Genomic DNA, 20,588 nt, shown 5'->3' with positions numbered 1-20,588 from the left:
AACTGTAAAGAGATGTAATGTTCAATGCTTCTCCCACACTGGGAGCACATGATTTGTAAAGTTTTATAAGATATTAATTACTAGATGGATCTTGACGAATTGGCCCATTGGAGATTTCATAATGTTCGACACGCAACACAGAACGTACTAGCCTCCAGACATATTCGTGTTTGCTCACGGGTCTGAAGGAAATGCAGAAAGTTGTTCTTATCAGACAGTTATTCCAACAAACTGCACCAGACTGCACAAGGTGAACCAGGTTTTATTGCTATAGGTGAAAAGACCCATTTGTAATAGATCATATTATTTTATCCTTGGGTTCTGGCCCTGGATACTGGGGCAGTTTATAGCTCAAGAGAAAACAAAACAATTACAAAAGTGACATGGAATGAGAGATGAAGGAGGGAGGGCACTTACTGTGGAGACGGGCCCTTCTGGAAGGCGATTGGGATATCTGAAAAGGTCATGAGGGGGCAGAGGTCACACCATGGTCAAATAAAAAAATGAGATGTACAAACAAACTGAAAACAAGCAAGCAAGAGAAGCTGTCATGTCCATAGAGTTCACAAAAATAACTCCAGACTGACACATACACCAAGAATTGGAGCAAGACAAGAAGGTAAATTGAAAAACAAACATCCTTGTATGTAAAGGAAGAAGTAAAGGTTTATTCCATGCAGAAAAGAGAAGAAAAGAAACAGCATTTCGGCTGTGGAGCCTTCTTCGAATGTGTGACATTTCAAACTCAGATTGTAGAATCCATTTATTAAAGCACAACAGTGGAGGGGCTGCTATAATTTTGTACAAATCCATTTCTAGTTACAACTCAAACTTAACCTTTGCAGGACAAGACCAAAATGGGTCTTCAGATGCCAAGCTAAAATGAGAAATCCACATACTTTAGTACAATATATATCTGCAGAACTACCTTCTAGAAAATATTTTCTTCTCTTTTCAGCATGGAATAAACCTTTACTTGTTCCTTTGCAGCCTACACATGCTGACACAGTTACCTACTTGAGTCCTTGTATGTAACAGCATTCTATCTCTCAGCAGACTCTAAGGTTGAAACATTTTTTGTGAAAAAAACAAGTCTAGTCATGCCTGTCTAAAAATGCCCAAGGAAATGTTGACTACTGCAACCAATCCAATCAACATCTTCTGGTGAAGGATTCTGAGCAACTCCAGTAAGTAAAATACACAAAATAATGTTACTGCACACACTCCCTCCTCTCCCAGATATTTTGGAGATGAGCAATGATGAAGTCTGAGAAGGCTGTGGATTGAAGGTGTGGGGAAGAAATAACATATTCATGTCTGTTTTAGCTTATTCACTGTGATTTATCTGAACCTCTTTACATCAACAAGCAATGTGAGCAGTTAGCTGCAATGTGCCACACCTTGTCCTATCAACTCTAACAGCTGACACATTAATTTCTTGATCCACACAAAATGCACCCTGTCCAGTGGTGGACATTCAAAAGGAATACTGTGTTTTTACCTTCCCTTCTTTTCCTGCGGCGTCTCTCTCGCCGCCGGTTCATGGCACACGCTGTCACCAAAGATAGCATGATAGCAACGCACAGGAAGCACACCCCTCCTATCACACCAGCTACTAGCGGCTCAGGAAGGAGCTCCGAAAGGCGAGTCCTGGCAGGGTACATGTCCATTCCTGAAATGATATTACTGTGTGGTACAAACAATGCACTACTGCTGCTGTTTTTGTCAGAAGAGCAATATAGAACATTCTAGAACTATGGCCTCCCATTCTGCTCAGAACACTGGAACACAGTACTTCATGCACTGCTTAGGTCTGTCCCTGCAAGATGCACAAGACCATCTACCAGATACTTGTTTTTTTCCATGTATTTGTTCCATTTTGTATTTGTCAATATTCCTGTTTAACGGTACATACAGTATAGTAGTTGTGCCATATCAGATCCTACAGTTACCATCAACCCCTATAACAGCACAGTACTCTTCTCAGATCAGCATTAGAGCAAAGGCATGGAGCGCAGTGCTTTGAATTGATGTAGAAACTTTTTTTTTAAGTCTAATAGAAAAAGTATTTAAAAACATTTTGGAACTTGTCAATGTGTACCTTACCAGTATGTGGCAGAACAAGATGAAGATTTGTGCTTTAGCCACATTTCAGAGAAGGATGTGAAGAATGACCTGCGGCCCTTTTTTACGTGATACGGCATTATGCAGGGCTTGTTCAGTGTGGAGGTGGAGCCCTGGATGAAGGGTGACGCATTGCCTTTGTAGCCACAGCTGTAATGGCTGATTAAGGATGAGCCACAGCTGTGAGGGCTCTTTAAATACACACTGAGCACCTCCCCGAAGGGATGAGCAGGGTGACCTCCGGAAGGGGAGGAACTTCCACCGGCTTTTTCGCCTGTCCCATCATGCATCTCTACCGGGGCAGGCTGACCCTTTTCACATGTTGAGTTTTTATTTAGTTTTGGCCTTGTGTTCCCTGCTCTTCCATACTGGACCCTGTTAAATTGGGTAAGTCTAGTCTGGTCACCATTGTGCTAAGCGGTTCTTTTTCCAGGTTGGACTTACCCTATATAATGGTGTCCAGCCTGGATGCCATGGCGCACAGCAGCGCTTTTTCATTTTTCCCTTTTGTTCTTGTTTTTCCCCTTTTTTAGTGTTATTTTCACTTTTCGCTAACCTCACACCGGTGCCCTCAGTTAGAGTGTCGACTTTTACCGATGCTCGCTGTGACTCCTCCCACTCCCACATTGTTACACTCACCAGCCAGAGGAAGATAACTGGTCAAGTGACTGGTCAAGTGACGATTTAAAAACCCAAGCAGCAAAAACCTCATCTGCTGTCAAACAGAGGGCAGATCCACTGGAGTGGAGTGGGATAAGGAGCCAAAGGACAAAGAGAGAGAACATGCGAGAGCTGGAGGATTGAGAGTGGGACTGTGATTTGGAAAAGGAGAAGAGTGCTAATACTGGTAAGCAGCACAGCCGCCTGACTTTGGTTATTAAGGCACTTATATGGTGCTCTGAATGGAGCTTGGGTTTTTGTTGCATTTTCCATTTCATTTGATCAAATTATTTTCTCTGTAACTAAACTCACCCCTTAACAAGGGTTTTTAGCACATCATTGTGAAAGAACGCTTCATGGACACCAGAGGACAGAGCCCAGATTTGAGGCCAAAAGCCAAATGTCATCACTAGTTATGGATTCTCAGCTGTTGTTCTCTTTTCTTTTTAGGATGAAGATATTTCAGAACAGGTCCCCACAGTTCTGTAGTTATATTTCCAATGCATTTATACCACTTGATTTCTAGGGGTCGATGGTAACGTTCCCTGTTAATATAAACATTTCCATACACATTATGCCCTCTAAGGCACAGTATTGTGAAAATGTATGGATGAAAATTAAGACTGACTTTAATAAGTGAAAATCACTTTAGCCCACTGAAGGACACCAACCTGCAGTGGAGATGTTGACTGATTCGCTGGGCTCACTGATCAGCTGACCATCCCGAGACAGCATTCTCAGCTCATAGTTGCAATCCTGAATTGGGAAGACAAACGTGGTCATATGTCGACTGGGTCCCCACTTAGGTATATACTAATTCACTATTCCGATGGGACACACTGAATGTGGTGTGCTGCTTTGCTCACTGAACATATCTCATCTTGTTGGTGCCTTACACCTGTGTAGAACAGGGATGTGGCAGAGATAAACAGAAGGAGTGGTATCCACCCCATCTCATTCTGATTCAAGTAACGATACATCTTCCCACCACTTCCTGGAAATGCTGGAAAGTAAATTCCCCCCCATACAAATTGTTGTAAATGTAGCGTGTTTTTCCTAGCAGACTTTACAAGAATCTTTCTTCATGAAAAGGAAACAGGAAAAAATCCTGTGACAGCAGCACGCACCGATACAACCTACAAGCACATATGCTGTAGGACTCGTAGAGTTTTTTCAAAGTAGATGCATCTGCAAGTTGTGAAATAAGGTGTTTTGTGCTCAGGACATCTACAATACTTTTATTCTTTTGATTCTTTCCTTTTTGGAAAAGAATAATCTACTGTATGTTTGACTACAATTATTGCTCACTCCTCAGCTATTGTTTAGCACTGGAGAAAAAATGTGTATCCCAAATTCATGGTGAAAATATTTTACACTTACATATCTAAGCAATTTGAAAATGATTTTTACCTTAAGTAATCCCTGCACCAGTATCTCACTCTGATTGGCTTCAATGAAGCCCTCCAGTACCACCCACTCCCCTTTCTCACGTCGGGACTGCAGTATGAAACCAGTGACGGTTGCTGACTCTGCGAGAGGTGGCAACCACTGCAAGACCACACCCTTTGAGCTCTGATTGGCTGACAGAGACCTGGGTGGGGTCAGGAGGGGTGGCGATTTCACCGTTGGGGGTGGTTTTGTTTTAGGAACTGAGACAAAGGGGCAAAGGGAAAGAAGGAAAGAAATGTTAAAAAAACTAAAACATATACCCTGCTATTTTATAATCATCCAATATCATGACAATGTATGAGCCTTTTTATCATTTTACACGTCATTCTCATCCATCATGCCAACCAGCACCTTGGACATATTATGCCAAAATAAACTTTCTCCTTTGCAGAAAACTTGTCTTCTCAGCCCTGGGTATGCTGTGCTACTGACCCAGTGTGGAAGCTGTGATAATCTCACTGAAGGGGCCTGAGCCCAGCTTGTTCTGGGGCAGGATGCTGAACTGGTACCCAGTCCCTGGGAGTAGCCCTGTCACCAATAGGTAAGACTGGGATGGGGGAACCGGAAGAGATGTCCATTCATGTTTCCCCCTGGACACCTGCTTCACCCTGTAGGAGAGGGAATTTCCCAAGATTGAGGTGGTTGGAAAACGGGAGATGGGGACAAAGACAAAATGAGAGGAAAAAGGATAGACAGTTTAATGTTTAACAATTTCAAACTGCAGCCTTGTAACTACACAGGCAAAGAGACAGGTGGGAAAAAGAGGCAGAGAGGTATACTACCAAGGAGCAAAACACCCAAGACAAAATGAACAGAAATCTGAGACAGGTAAACTAACAACAAGATATACAAGACATAAATTGAGCATATAGGTGAGACAGCCAGTCAGAGCAACCAGAGAGATTTACAGATACACTGATAGTTGGGTGTTCAGACTGACCAGACAGTGAATTTCTGTGAGTATCCCCCATCAAACCCAGGTTCCCAGGACACATTCATTCTGTTGGTTCCTGGAACCAGAGTCACTGCAGAAACTGCATGAGGACTTGTGCCTGAGAAAGAAAGACAGAAACAAACAGTGTGAGAGACGAAGAGTGAGAAATGCAAAGGGGGAGGGGCTGCTCTTATTTCTGTATTAAAATAATACATAAGATCTTGAAGTAAATAAATGGGTGGATGAAACACCTGGGCTGGTAGCCAATGGCTCCATGACAGGTTTGGGTCTGAAAAGCACTGACTTCTGGCCTTTTCACACTGTCATACCCAAACCCAGCCGAGCCTTCATGTAACAGCTGAACCAAGCCAGAACCATGAGGCACCAGTTTCACAAGCTGTCTGTTTGGCTCAGGGCTGGGAGCAAGATTAGCATGTCAATCTGTCATGGAATCCTACAGTTGAAGAAAAGAGCCATTTTGACTCTCTTTTTGACTTAATAATGCAAGTATGGAAATGTCTAAAAAGAGTCATTTCAAGGATAAGGGATTTGCAACAACAGTAAAGCAAACACATAAGTTCAAAATGACATCAAGTAATTTTTCACAGTGTTCTATATTACGTTTTAAATAAAATATATCTGCTTTTATTTAGGAGTTCAAAGATCAAGGTATATTTTACCAGAGTAATAGATGATGCTGATTATTTACTCTGGATCCACTAACACCTGATCTTTTCACCTGATATAGTTTTGGTAATAAAATCTAAACATGGTGGCATTAAAATGTAAAGATAAAAGTTTAATTTTATCGGTCATACACAATTATTGTCTAATAATTTAGGTTTATGGATGAATTGCCACAGTGATAAGAAGGGGACTTCAGCTTGAAGACTATGGGGTCCTAGACATTTTCTGTTAGCCTATGTGAAAAAGTAATGAAGACAAAAAACAGGGCACACTCAAGCCCTGGTAGACATTGGGAATTGGGATTGAATAAATGTTAAAGAAATCAGTTTTCCCCCTAAAAATTAATTTAAAAAAGAGGAGGTCAGAAATACAGTCTACACACTCACTTAAGAACTATTTTGGTATATTTATTATTTTCCTTAATACTTTAACAGTGCAGTTAAAAGTGATTGCTCATTAATGAGAGTTGCCCTTGCTGCTTCATGTTAAATACTAATGCTGTATTAAGGGTATCACACTACATATAAACTGTTCATTCTTCTGGTTATATACTTCACATTCCATGTGGCAATATTGCGTGAATACAGTGTACTAATATACATAGAGCAATAGAGTATTACAATAAAGTTAAAACAGTTTTTAGAACAAGAGTCTATGTGACGAATGCAGCCCTCTGACTATGACTCCACTGCCAGCAGCCGTATCACCCTTCAGTTCACAACTGGCAACTGAAACAACGCAGGTGTGAGCCTCGTCAGTACCTGGAACAGACACCACCTGTAAAAATCTAAGGTTGCTGCTGGAAGAGGTGTTAGTGGCGCTCACCCTGTAGTCTGTGTGGGTCCTGATGCCCCAGTATAGTGACAGGGACACTATACTGTAAACAGGAGCCGTCCTTCGGATGAGATGTAAAACAGAGGTCCTGACTCTCTGTGGTCATTAAAAATCTCAGGGTGTTTCTCGAAAATGACTAGGGGTGTCACCCCGGCATCCTGGCTAAATTTTCCATTGCCATCAATCATGGCCTCCTAATAATCCCAGTGTATGGACTGGCTTCATCACTCTGTTCTCCCTCCAACTGATAGTTGGTGTATGGTGAGAGGACTGGCGCTTTATGGCCGTCGCATCATCCAGGTGGGGGCTGCACATTGGTGGTGGTAGAGTGGAGCCCCCATTACCTGTAAAGTGCTTTGGGAGGAGTGTCCAGAAAAGCACCATATAACTGTAAGCTATTATTATTATAAAAAGCAACATATTTTCGAAGCACTAGAATAGAGGAATTAAACCCAGTTTTTGCTGGAATGGGTGTGCCTGAAAGGCGTGTCTGCACTTCAACGTGTCACCCACCCAGCACGGAGACGGCGGTGCGTGTGGAGACTGCGGCCACACGATTGCGGGCACTGCACTCCCATGTCCCCTGGTGGTCCTTACTGAGTGGGCGCATGATCAGGGAGCCATTCTGGGCTGTGCGGAAGGGAGAGCGAGGGGCCGAGCCCACCTGGTGAGAGACAGGGAGAGGAGAAGTCGAGAGCAATGATGAGGGGAAAGGTGGGAAGTGGGAAGAGAAGCACATGCACAGGGATGGAGTGGGTGAGGTTTACAGTGAGATGCATAGTTCTCTCTTTTGTATGAAATAAAATGATATTGAAGAATAAAGGAATTATCTCTTTCATGTTAAAATGCCCAATGTTTTAGATTGTGTTCAGAGAGAACTGAACTCCACACTCATGGAAAGAAGCTCTACCTACTGTGAGCCAGCTCACAGGCACACAGGTACACCAGAGGTCCCTGGAGAAATCTGTGGACCAGCTGGAGGAAACTGCCCATAACCTCCAAGAGTTAAAACAGGCTGCATGTGGGAAGTGACCCGAACAAAGGGTGAAAACCTACAGCCACTCTGCCCTCCAGAAAACACATCTAAATATCATAAATGTCAACTTACTTAACTAAAGGCTACTTAATGTGAAATCTGAGAATGCTGAGGTTATTGGTGTTTTGAATCTCCTGACTGATCTGGAGAGAATATCTTGCCTATTTTATTTTAGAAGCTAAAAACCTCTCTCGCCAAACAATAAAGAAACAGACTACTGTTTTGAAACAACACCCGAGTTGTCCTTATTGCTATGTACAGCACTTGCCAACCCACTCAATCTCAAAACAGCTCACTGGAGGGGTAAAAGAAATTGCATTAGTAGGAAAGTTGATTCGATCTCAATTTATTCTATCCACACCAGGGGAGAATCTGCTATAAGAAAGTACCATATCTCCTGCCTATCCCTAACAGTGTGGCAGTGATTGACAGCTCTCACCTTGCTCCAGGTGATGTTAGGGGATGGGTCACCATGGGCTTCACAGGGAATAACGAGGTCCCGGCCCACCTCTTGAAGGTACTCTGCCCGGGGGGTCACCCGGAATGAGGGAGGGTCCTGAAATGAGGATCAGAAAAGGATGGACGTGTAGCATTCTTGCACATGTGCACTATAGTGCAGCTATGCTAAAGAATATACTAAAGCTTTTTCAGAGAATGATTGAGCTGTGTCTTTTCCATTTATAAAGACTTGGACACCTATGGAATTTAATTAGATACAGTAATCCCTCATTATAGTGCTTCACCTGTTCCTCGAAAACTTCTCATAAGGTGAAAACTCGTACAACGGAAATTACACTTCTGTTACTTCTCGTGTTATCATTTCAGATTGATTCCAGAATTAAAAAAATATCCCCTCAAAAACCCAAACTTCACCTTATTATAGCACAGAATGGTACCTAAGAAAGAAAACAACAACATTCCCAGTTAATTATTTGACTAACGTGCTTCATTAACTGATGCATAAACGACAGATAGGAAAACAATCACACTCCTGCTTATCAATGGTACAGTACAGTAGCTACATCATTACAGTTGTTAGCAAATTAATAAACATTAGGTACTATCCTGTACTACACGCACTTATGCTCAAACCTTTATTACTACATTAACTTTTTTGTAAGAAGTAATAACGTAATGAGTAAATTCCTCATCTGCAAAGAGGTTATGCTTTATAAGCTCATAAGAGTGAAAATTGGCACATTAAAAGAAAAAAACAGGCAGAAATTGCTACAGCTTGTATAATGAAAACTCGTAAAGCAGTTGCTCATATAGCAAGGGAGGATTGTACACAGTATAAACTGATATCACAAATAAATGATTCTATTTGTGATTCTGTTTCTTCTGGCGGCAAAAGGAAACAAAAAAGTAGTCAAAACATTCAGTGACAACAGATGGTTTCACTCTGATTGGGGCCCATCAGTGCAGAGCAACCAAGTCTGGACTATGTTCATGTTGTGGTTTTGTTTTTCATTCCAGCTGGCTGTTCCAGTCATTTTGGAGGACACAGGACTAAAGATTGTACTTCAGCCTAACAGCAGGGCACACGCTTGGAAACAGTCACAGGTGTAAATATCAATGTTTTGTACTCTTTTAAAAAGCCAGTTCTTAAGAGTGCATTTGTCAAAGGAAGTGTTTTTCCATCTTGTCAGTGGTGGGATCCAGACCTTTTGATGAGGCAGCAAGTTTGCTTAAAAAACAGCTGGTGTCTGAATCTCTACTGGGACCTGTCTTTGTTCCACAACAATTCCTTATCATTATCAGGGATGTAAGGAGTCACAGCGCAGTCCAGCGAAGGTTTGAGATTAATTTGTGACAAAAATGTCCATTTTCAGAGAACACTGAAAAAAGACACACCACAAGGCGTATCTCCCACAATGTCCCATATTACAACAGTATTACAGCAAGGTCAAAGTCCAGTTATGGTCACCCTATGTTATTACCATGAATGGGGGTTCATATCTGACCATTCCACTAATGGCCTAGTGGATGCCGATTCACGCACAATTGCAGGTGTCTGTTTAAAATTCACTGAAGCCACGTCAGGAGTCATGAACTCAGGCCACAGTCAGATATCTACATCATTATTAGTTATTATTATTACTATTACTTTGATTATTTTCACTGTTATCATTATTGGAATTATTGCATATCATCGCCATTGTTAGTATCTTCATTCTGATTATTCAGACGCAGCTGTACCCGTGTATGCAGGCTGGAGGAGTGACAGCAAGACTGGGATTCAGAATAGTAACTCTGAGCCAGCAACACAGTGCCAGCCTTGTGTATTGCAGTCAGGCCAGGGCTCTGTGTCATACCTGTAGGACCACTTTGGTGGGGGAAGACTGGCCCATGGTGCCGTAGCTGTTGTAGGCTGTACATGTGTACATCCCCACTGCATCATCGTTGGCTGCTGTGATGAAGACCGAGCCCTCCGAATTCACCATCCACCCTGGAAACTGTGAGGATGGGAAAGGGGAGGAGTTGAAGAGAGATTACGTGGGGAGTAGATGGTGATAGAAAAGAAGAATGCAGGAGGAGAGGTGAAGGAGAGAAGATTATGAGAGAAAGGAAAATGTAGAGACAGGGGGATATTGTGAAAAAAGAAGGGGTTGGTAGTGCTGTAAGTGACGTTATGCAGTAAACTGGGAATCCAAAGTAGTAACCTGAAAAGCGTCATTTCAGTCTGAGACATTTGCATCTGTCCAAAACTATGAAATAAAAGAAAATCATTATTATTGATGACGGTATTATGAAAATACTACAAAATCTGTAAACAACTGAAGAAGGGAGAACTGTGCAATGACTTCTATTTTTTTTTCTTTCTTTGGGAGACTGTAAGAAAATCTGTGATTTCCTTGTGACACGCACCATGTCCAGGTTGAGGAGGTGGCCATCTTTGGTCCAGTTGACAAAGAGCATGGGTGGCTCAGCCCGGACAGGACAGGTGATCACTCCTTCCATGCCCACCGGGAGGTAGGTCTCCTTGGGCATGGGCAGTACCTGTGCTGGGTCTGAGAGGGAGAAAGTGGAGGAAGGCAGGAAGGAGGGAAAGGGAAAAAAGAGGGACCAAGGAGAAGAGAAGAAAGGGGAAAAAAGTGATAAGAGGAGGTGAAAAAGGTGAGAAGTGCAGCGACAAAGACATACCAACAGAAAGAGACAAAAATATACTAAAAAGACACAGACAGACACTGCACAAACAGGTACAGGAAGCTTCATACTGCCCAGACACACACATACAAATCCAATGGCCAAACTCAGACACAGTGATGGCGACACATACTGTACAGTACCAGTACCTGTAACAGACAGGCGTGCCGGCAGACAGAAAGCTTGGTTCTTACGTTTCACAGTGAGGTAGGCAGAGGCAGTGGGCGGGGTCAGAAGGCCATTGGTTGGCACGCAGGTGTAGTTTCCAGCATCATCGGGCGTGACAGACTGGATCAGCAGAGTCCCATCAACAAGCACCTTGACCCTGGTCTTGAGCAAGCTGCAAGAAAACAAGCACGACACATGCTGCATGATAACACATCAGACACTGTCTTGCTGGGAGCGACACACTGTCGAATACACAGTCTCACATGTTGTATGCCACATGAAGGTTTCTTATTTAACACATTTTACACAATTATATTGCAATCTCAAAAAGTCTAGGACCAATATAATGAATTTACAAAAACAGAAAACAACAGAATATTAATATTTCCTATAAATCAAAAGAATGTCTGCTTGCTCTTAAGCACCTTAACTTGGAATATTCTTTAAGCATATATCGAGAAGTTGCAAATGAGAAGAAGCTGCTCAGACCATCCAGCTCATTTGCTTTCTAATAGCTATTTGACATGAAGATCTTATCTAGCTGCCTCATTAAATCCATCAGGGTGCTGGCTTCAGCAGCTTGGCTTGGGTAGCTTGTTCCATACTCCCAGCACCCTTTGTGTAAAAAAGGTGCTTCCTGTTCTCATTTCTAGAAGTACTTTTCACACTTGTGTCTTGTTTGTGTTTCAGTGTTGGTTTTAAATACTTTAATAAGCTCCTGTCACAGTCTTCTCTTCTTTCAGCCTTCTTTTAAAAAAATATATCTGGTTGCTCTTCAGGTTTCTTACAGAGTAGCAACATCTTTTGTATATCATAAAATGGGTTAAGATTTGTAGCTATCTATTGTAATGCTAACATAACACTAAGCTTACATTTTTATTGCTCTCTAGAGACAAAAATGATATGTTAATAGCTACCCATTTTTACAGATGGCCTCTTTTAACTCTGTGGTTTCCCACCTTATGTCAATAGTTTATGTTTTTCTGATCTGTGGATAGCATTCTGCACTTGTCTACATTAAATACCATACACCAGGTGTTTACCCAGTCTTGAATTGTATCTCTTTAAACACTTTTTAGATTCTATTTTAGTATCATCTGCAAACAAGATGACATTATTGACCACATACCCATAATACAGACTGACTGCTTCTAGACCTCAAAATGTGCTTCAATTTAAAACAAAAATAATCCATTGCCTCTCAGGCTGGAGAAGAATACTAAAGCATTGATTGATAGTGTTAATTCTACTCACTCGCAGATAGCAAGTTATAGTGTTCCAGTGCTAATTTACTGACATTAAAACTGCTAGCCCAATTTAATTTTGGACAATACAACATAATATGACTTTGAGCCAACTTTACAAACTCAGCAGTGCTCCTGCCATCCTTAGCCTAAAGTTGGTTACAACAGTCGCACAATTAAAATGACTATGATGTACAGCTTATGACAATGGACCAATATTGGACCAACCATTGAAAGCTAAGATTTGAAGCAGAGTACTAAAGAAAAAGAGTGTGGAGAGGGAAGATGAAATTATTACAAAGCAAAATGATAATCTCAATAACTGCTAGAGCTGTGTACTTTGTGTCTACTCACTCAATATGGAATACATTTTCTCCCTGCTTCCACCACAGATATGTAAGATTTGATGGATAGGCTTCAGCTTGGCAGCGCAAGACTGCATCCTGGGACATGTTGAGGGTGGTGTCCTCTGGGGGAATGATAATAACCGGAGGTCCTGTAACACAGAGAGGGAAAGGTGAGAGGTCATCACCATAATAAATCATAGGAACATAGTCCAGACAGTTAGATTCATGTCCCAAGTACAAAGAAAAACCTGGCACTGACATGCATAGTTATTCCTAGTGTACTTCAACCATGCTTAGAAAACATGAATTCCTTTTTTCTCAGCAGTGCTCAGTGATGTCTCAGCTGGAGCAGTCAGCAGTTGTTTTCTCAATCAAGAAATACAAATCCCAACAAATCTATTGCAGAAATATCAACCTACCATCTTATTAAAAGAAATCTATGACTGACATTTTGATTTGTGACTTAAATTAACAACTAATTATTACAATTTTAAACTGTTTATCCGCATTTGGAAGACTAGTTTGTAAATCACCTTACACACCTCTCTTAAACCACAGTCTGAAGTATAAAAACTGACATATGGGCTGTAAATAAAGCTTATGCTTGTAACAAAAGTTGGAATTTGTACAGTAAACAAAAATGAAAAACTGCAGCAAACTGAACTCCACAGTTCCTGGCCTGCTCTGTCACCACTAGAGGGCAGCTTTTACCATGTGATCCACACAAAGAAGCATAACTATTCTCACAATGTCAATTTGAATCTTACTAGAAACAGATACACTACTCTTCCATATTAAAACAAAAATAGTTGTGAGTGGAATTGTCTGGTTTCTTGCAAGTTTTTAGTTTAAATGTCAATCTTCTGCATGAGCAACTACATCTAGTGTGGCACAATGACAGACTACACCAATTATTTCAGGTGTGTAGCTGCGTCGGCATGCATAGTCTGCAAAGGAACAAGTAATAGGTTTATTCCATGCAGAAAAGAGAAGAGAGAGGCTCTTTCTTTCCTTTGTAAACCAATTATTGCTGTTTGTACTGCATACACAATAGCTTTATACTGAGTGTGCTCATTTTAATAGGATAGGGTCTGTGTATATTGATATCTGGTTATGTACAATTGTCCTTCAGGTCAAAGTAGAATGAGCGGGTCCATGTAGAATTAGTGTTTTTCAATTTTTGGTAAATTGACCATGACTTTCCATGTGGAACTCCCTGGTTAAATCTCTAGAGAATTTTCACAGAGTTCTCTTTTTTTTCCCATAGTTCTAACAATCATTTGCTTTGCTGTTGTTTGCCCATGTTGCTCTATGCTTTACCATACTTATACACTTTACTGTAGGGTCACCACAGCAGCAAGCAAGATTGGCAAGTTGGTGGCCGACAGTATTAAACTATGTATTTTTACGGCAAAGGTACCAATAGTGCTGAAATGAGAATAATAAAATTAACCAGTCAGTCTGCACACACTACATAATTTAAAGAACATAATACAGAAGCACGCTGACCTTTGACCAGCAGCTGAGAGGAGTGAGTGAGATTCCCCTCTTCATTGGAAACGTGACACTTATAAATCCCTGCTTTGTCTCTGCTGACTGAGAATAGGGACAGACTTCCATTGCTGACCTGTGGGGGAAAAAAAGAGCGAGAAAGTATTTTACTTGAGAAACATAGAGGAAGGGCAGACAAGAGAAAGAGGAGAAGAGAGAGGGAGAAGAATGACTGAGAGAGAAAAGGAGAAGGTAAGGACATGATAGTGGGAAAGGGAACAGATAAATCTAAATTTAAGCAGGTAAATCAACTGAGAACAAACTCACATTCACATGGCAACCTAGAGAGTTACCCTATATAGTAGGGAGTTTTATTAGAGAGTGCAATAAGGTGCTGAAGGGTACAACAGTAGTAGTGTACACCTAAGGATTTGAACCCACAACCTTCCAGGTTAAAATCAGAGCATTATCCATGACTCCACAATGTTGACCAAACTGCAGGAGAGGACAGATGGAGTGAGAATAAATGTGAAACAGACACAGTCCAAGGGAAAGAGAAGGGACATGCATTAATGTTGCCCTGCTCAGTATCTGACGCACAGTCATACACTCTACCAAACCACCATCTCCAGACTCCTGCTTTCACCTGCCTACCCTCGCCTTCTCCTCAAAATCTTTCCGCCTCTCAATATTTCTACTTCAATGGAAATCAACAGAAACACAGAGGAGAGGCTGAAAAAAGCTGGTTTGACAAGACAAAAGGTATAGCTCAAGATGATCACAATGCATTGTCCCACACAGCCTTTCATTTTAAGTGGTGAGTGTGTAAGAACAAAGAAAGTTATGTACACTGAGCCTGACTGTTCATTGTTCTCTGTAGAAGATTTGATAAAAATCAAGTTGTGCAGCACTGCAAGATTGGTATGCTGGTACCTTTTAGAAGGTAGTCAGTGAAATCACTAAATCCCTCTTAGCCCTCATATTTCACTGCTGTGTTTCTTTAAATAGATCTTGTCATCTATGTCAGAAATGCTTCACCTGTGGACTTTGTAGTTCACTATATTGCAAAACATGTGGTTTAATAATACACCTTAAGCATTAATGATAGGCCTTTCCTGAATTAGAGTATTGACAGTGCTGAGCTGCTTTGAACAATCTCTGTGAACTACAATAACATTTATGGGGAAAAATGAAAAGAAATTTAATTCAATTGGCTTTATTCAACAGGACTCATCTCCTAAGTGACTAATCTTATGGATAATACAATTAAAATAATAATTACAGAGCTGGTAGAATTGAAGTCTTTTTTAATAAAAATAACAGTATTGGGTAGCACAGCTCTAACCCTTATTTTTGCTTTGTGAGGTCCTGTGGGATTTCAACACAGTCCTCTTAAATAAAGAGGAAGAGGATCCTGGCTATTCCATAAGGATATTCACTCACCTGCGCATTATCTCCGTTTTCAATCAAGGTGTCATCCTTTCTCCAGGTAATGATTGGTGGAGGGTTGCCATGGGCACCACAGGTCAGGGTCAGTGGCTCTCCTTCCAGGACTTCAAGGATAGGGGGTGGAGTCTTAAAAAATACAGGTGGGGCTAAAAGAAAAGAACCGATCATGATTAAAGGCAAAGAATCATACACAATACAATTATTCCAGAGAAGTTTATTTCCTAATAAATTACATTTGCTAATAAAGGACACAGAGTCAATGTGTCATTTATTAGTAATGAATCAGCTATGATGGATGGAAGATTAGAATTTTTTTAATTAATTCTAACATTACAGCCCATGTCCTTTAAAAAAAAATCTTTTTTTATATTTCCTAAATCCAGAGAGACCCATTTATGAAACAGGTTACACTAACAATGAGGGTTACAATGATGATACAGCTGCAGTCCATGTAAACCCACAGTAACCTGACCCAGGTGTACAGTACCTCACTATTAATCTTGCGGCTGTTGCCCTTTTCATAACCACTTCCAAAGAATAGGGGATGAACTATGGCATGAAAAACTGCTGACTCATAACAGGGCACTGGTTTTTCCAACAAAGAACCTTGCCTTTTTTGCTTTGATATTTTAAAAAGAAACAAAAGCACCAACTGTAATTGTATTTTGTTTATATCTATACTATTTGGAATGTCCAGCTATGTGTTTTTCACATCTCAACTCACAAATACAAACCCTGCTACCACATGTTGGACAGAACATGGAAGCACACAGGCCAGTTGGCCATCTCTGACCCATTCGTCTTATAAGACATCACAGGTGTCACAGCCCCGTAGGTTCAGAGCCAATTGTATCTCAGGAGGCCACGGGAGTTGCTATGTTTGCCAAGAACTCTGGCCAGCTATTTCTCCTCCCTTTTTGACACTCAGCCAATTGTGAGCCACCACTTGGGGAATCCCAGTCACAGCTGGATAGTGACATGACCCAGGCTTATACCTGCATAGACCTTTCAACCTGAGTTTAGCCTGAGCTCAGTGAGAGAGCCCCCTTACTGGCTGAGCCTCTCAAGAGGCCCCCCCAAATTCCATACCTTTAGGTACCCAGCGTACACAATAGGTGGCTCTAGGCCACTTCAAACAGGCAGACTCAGCACAATTACTCACTGGAGATGTTTTAATTTCTTAATCTGCTTGATTGCAAAGAACAACAGACTGTAACTCGATACCCTCCTATGGTGAGTCCTGCTTGGGTGTGACAGAACTAGAACTTCATATGCACAAGCATGTTTGTGAGGGCTGTGCTTCAACCATGTGGGATTTGGTTGCAATCAGAGTGAAGCTAATATGCGGGAACAGGACTCTCCAGTGTGTTGTTGCTGGTGAGGGAAGGCTCTGATGTTGCAGGAGAGGATATTTGCCTGGGAACCGATGCATCAAATTAAACAGGCAGGGAGGAAGTCACATGGGGCCATAAACACTGTGCTACTAGCAACAAGATAGCTAGACCAGCTCCAGTCTCCAATCAGCTGTTACTGCTACAGTGTAACTACTAAAAAGCAAGTACCAAGGTCATATGTTATCCCAAGATTTATCCCACAAAACAACAAACCTGTTATTTATTTTATTTCTATAGTGCACATCTTGATGTTTTCTACAGTAAACCGCTGCAAGCTACATTCTGTGACAGTTTTTATTTAGGCAACATGGTGTAGTTTGACTTTTACTTTCCCTATGACAACATGAGTTGCTAAGGCTGCTTTACCAGTTCAGGGATTCAGGGATTTAGGCATACTAATTATCCAAACTACTTCATTTAATCTACCTGCTCAGGGGGAGAGTGGATGTCAGAGGAAGACCCAAAAGGGGCATATGTCACACCTACAATCCCAATCCTGGCACACACAGTGTCGATGGGAGTATCCCGGTTGCCGCACCTGTGATGGAGAGGAAGGTCCAGGTACCGTTCTGAAACTCATCCGTCTGTCTGTCCAGCAGGAGGATGCGGCACTCAAACCAGCCCTCATCGTCCAGTTGCAACCCGTCGATGCGCAGAGAGGCACCCCGCTCGAGAGAGACCCGCCCTGTGCACACCAGAGCAGACAGAGACCTTTAGGATAGACATTGCTGGGACACACAGAAGGTCACCTCTAGCACACATGAATAGGCATGTAGTACACACAACTAAAGGGAAGACTCAGGAAATAAAAACTTGCAAAGCTGACTGTGGCACACAGGCAGATCTGATACACCCTATGAACCACCCACTTCAGATAGAACTTCTCTACCTCCAAGACTCCTCCTTTCCCTCTCACACCTTTGGTCTGAATGCTGGTTAGCTGGAAATCCTAATTCCCACATCAGATAAAGAGACTGAGCCTTCAACTCCCTTCCCTTCTTGGAAACCTGATTCTTTTTAAAAGACAAGCACCTGTCTGTCCAAATCCATCCAGGCTTAAACTCTCTCTTCCTGGTGTCTGTTCCTTAGATACGAGCAAGGTTTAAATTATTTTAATGCTAAACAGCTTTTCAGCCTCAAGCACTTTATATTGCTCCTGTGTAGTGTTTGTATAGCAGGGGTTTTAAACCAACACAGACTTCAAAAAGGAGGAGGGCGTAATGCCCTGAAATTGCCATTGGATGCGAAATGTATGTTCAATTACTGACAGGAGAGGTAATTTACACAGAACAACTTTGCATCCAGGAATTGTTCTGGTCAATCTTCTTCAGATGCAATATAATCTCTGTTCACCAGGGAACCCTGCAAAGCAGAACTACAACAAAGCTTTATGTGTGTATTTGTTGAAAGCCAGGCCAGGGTGTGCACCACACACCACACATCCAAGAGCCAGAACAACTGCTCTTTTTTTTTCTAAACCCAACCGCAACCCCCCTTTTAAGGACTATTATTTTTCTCTTTAAAATGCTCCCTTTTTTCCCATCAAAACATAAAGAGCATACAGAAATAATAAACAAAAGTACAATAGTTAATAGTAAGTGATGTATTTCTCTTTTAAATACTTGAATTATAATGAGTATACAAAAAAAAGATACACAAAAGGACAATAGCTGGTCATATGAACAATTAAGCGATTTTTCTCTCTCTCTTTTAGGAGACCAAAAATTGTAAGGAGTATACAATTGCTCTTCACTCCATGTCCTGTCAATGCAACAATTTAAGGCACAAGCTTTGTGTGCTAGCAACACCATAAATGTTTGCAAGTTTTTCTTTCCTTCTCACAACAAATATCAAAGAATGTTCTCTTAATTTCATTCTTTCATATACGTGACAGCTTTCAAAGGTAAGTTGCGTTTCAATGGTACTTAACTAGAAACACACACACTCTCAAACCCCTGCCCCCATCCCCGATTTCCCTCCCTTCATTCATGGAACTTGTGTGGCTTTGAAACTTGATCTCCTGGTTGCCAAGCAACTGCTGCATGGACTCCAGAATACAGCATTACCCTCCCTCTCCAATGAAGTTTTTTTAAAAAATGCCAGGGTTTCAGTAGATAGGGAGACGCATTTTATGAATAATGCTAAAAAGAAAAAACTGTTGCCCAAGGATTAGCTTTGAAGGAGGAGATATTGGTGTGCTACCGCGGCTTCAAGCCACACATTATTTTCACAAACTCCTCAGGGTTAACGAGACTACTTAAGAAGTAACTTTGAGAAGATATTATGAATTTAGTTTTCATGTTTATTTTTGAATACAGTTCTCTTAATTATAAACTGAACTTTTTACGCAAAGCTTATTATAATGTATACTTTGACAATGTAGTGAAACATGCTGTAACTTTTGAAAGGGCTACTTCACTGTTGACCAACATATTAACAAGATATAACCAGTAACACTTGAAGAGTGTGCTGTTCATTTTTAATGATTAATGGTATTGCACTTGAAGGTGACAAAGCTCTTAAAATCTGGAGTCAGTTTCCAGGGCAAATGATCAGCAAAAAAAAGAAGACAACTTTTACTGGCATCAGGTGATAAATTTTACAAAGGAACAAAAACACACGCATACCCTCTTATTTCAAATCTCTGTAACGGAGAACAGCCTGTAACAGCCTTTTGTAGTTGAGGAGAATTACAACGGCTCCAAAGCTACTCTTCTGTGTTCCAGAGTTTTTATGAATAAATTAAAAACAAACAAGCAGAACAGCTCATTGGACACATGCAGTATTACACTGGCTGGCTGGTAGTGTTGATTTTTAAAGCCCAGTGAAGCCACTGCCAATTGGCCAGGGACTGTGCTCTCTTTTCATCTCCCCTGATGGATACTTAACCCTTTATTGAACTTCTCTTACTCCAGCCAAAACCCCTCTCCCTCCCCAGATGATACCATGGCGATGACATCAGGAATTTCCACCATTGGGCATTTTGAAATTCAAATTTAGTTGCCATAGAGATGCAACAGAACAAGAGGGGGGTGTTGATGTATGTGTGTGAGTTTTGGTTTGAAAAATTAAAAAAAAAGATTTGTTTTGATTTAAATGTGGAGAAGCAGCCTGTGACAGACGGAGAGAGAGAGAGACTTTCATTTGAAATGGTCAAACAATGACCCTGACCTAGAGAGAGGGACAGAAATTTGTTTGCATTTAAATTAAGCTCCTGTTTTATCACACACCACCTTTGGCATATATTTGTGCACAAGAACTAAGCAACAATACAGTACATTTGTAGAACAAATGATACTAGCACCTGTTGCAAGAAAAATATAGTTTTATTTTATTCAGGATATTTGTCCCCGACCTGCAAAAAAAAATCACACCACAGACTGTACACTTTTATGGGAGAAAATTCACATTTTATCATAGCAGGCCAACAAATATAAAAAATGATACAAAAGGTGTTTCTTATATAGCATTGGATGGGCAAGTAATTCCTTACATTCATACAGCATTTTTCATCCCAGAAGATCCCACAGCTCTTTACCAATAAGTAGGGACCCATTTCAACACTAAGGTGCAGCACCCACCTAGGTGAATGTGTGCCAGTAGCCCCACTACATAACAGAGGAA

The 20,588-nt window shown here is 41.2% G+C and overlaps 1 protein-coding gene across 1 annotated transcript in view; it reads right to left on the bottom strand.

The window, feature by feature from the left end:
- Nucleotides 1-20,588, bottom strand: part of igsf9b (immunoglobulin superfamily, member 9b) — a 59,847-nt gene that overhangs the window by 12,729 nt on the left and 26,530 nt on the right. Inside the window, exons 4-18 of the mRNA XM_088908485.1 lie at nucleotides 17,503-17,649; nucleotides 15,565-15,716; nucleotides 14,140-14,257; nucleotides 12,638-12,779; nucleotides 11,066-11,211; nucleotides 10,593-10,735; nucleotides 10,040-10,180; nucleotides 8,164-8,280; nucleotides 7,202-7,352; nucleotides 5,174-5,285; nucleotides 4,666-4,841; nucleotides 4,195-4,433; nucleotides 3,456-3,540; nucleotides 1,502-1,672; nucleotides 418-454 (exon numbers count right to left, since the gene is read on the bottom strand). Coding sequence (XP_088764611.1) covers nucleotides 418-454; nucleotides 1,502-1,672; nucleotides 3,456-3,540; nucleotides 4,195-4,433; nucleotides 4,666-4,841; nucleotides 5,174-5,285; nucleotides 7,202-7,352; nucleotides 8,164-8,280; nucleotides 10,040-10,180; nucleotides 10,593-10,735; nucleotides 11,066-11,211; nucleotides 12,638-12,779; nucleotides 14,140-14,257; nucleotides 15,565-15,716; nucleotides 17,503-17,649 — 2,077 coding nt within the window. The remainder of the gene's footprint in view (nucleotides 1-417; nucleotides 455-1,501; nucleotides 1,673-3,455; nucleotides 3,541-4,194; nucleotides 4,434-4,665; nucleotides 4,842-5,173; nucleotides 5,286-7,201; nucleotides 7,353-8,163; nucleotides 8,281-10,039; nucleotides 10,181-10,592; nucleotides 10,736-11,065; nucleotides 11,212-12,637; nucleotides 12,780-14,139; nucleotides 14,258-15,564; nucleotides 15,717-17,502; nucleotides 17,650-20,588) is intronic.

This window comes from Atractosteus spatula, chromosome 2, assembly GCF_055471065.1.
Source record: "Atractosteus spatula isolate fAtrSpa1 chromosome 2, fAtrSpa1.hap1, whole genome shotgun sequence".
Taxonomy (NCBI): Eukaryota; Metazoa; Chordata; class Actinopteri; order Semionotiformes; family Lepisosteidae; genus Atractosteus; species Atractosteus spatula.
The sequence above is the reverse complement of the archived record's forward strand: the minus strand, read 5'-3'. Positions and strand labels throughout refer to the sequence as shown.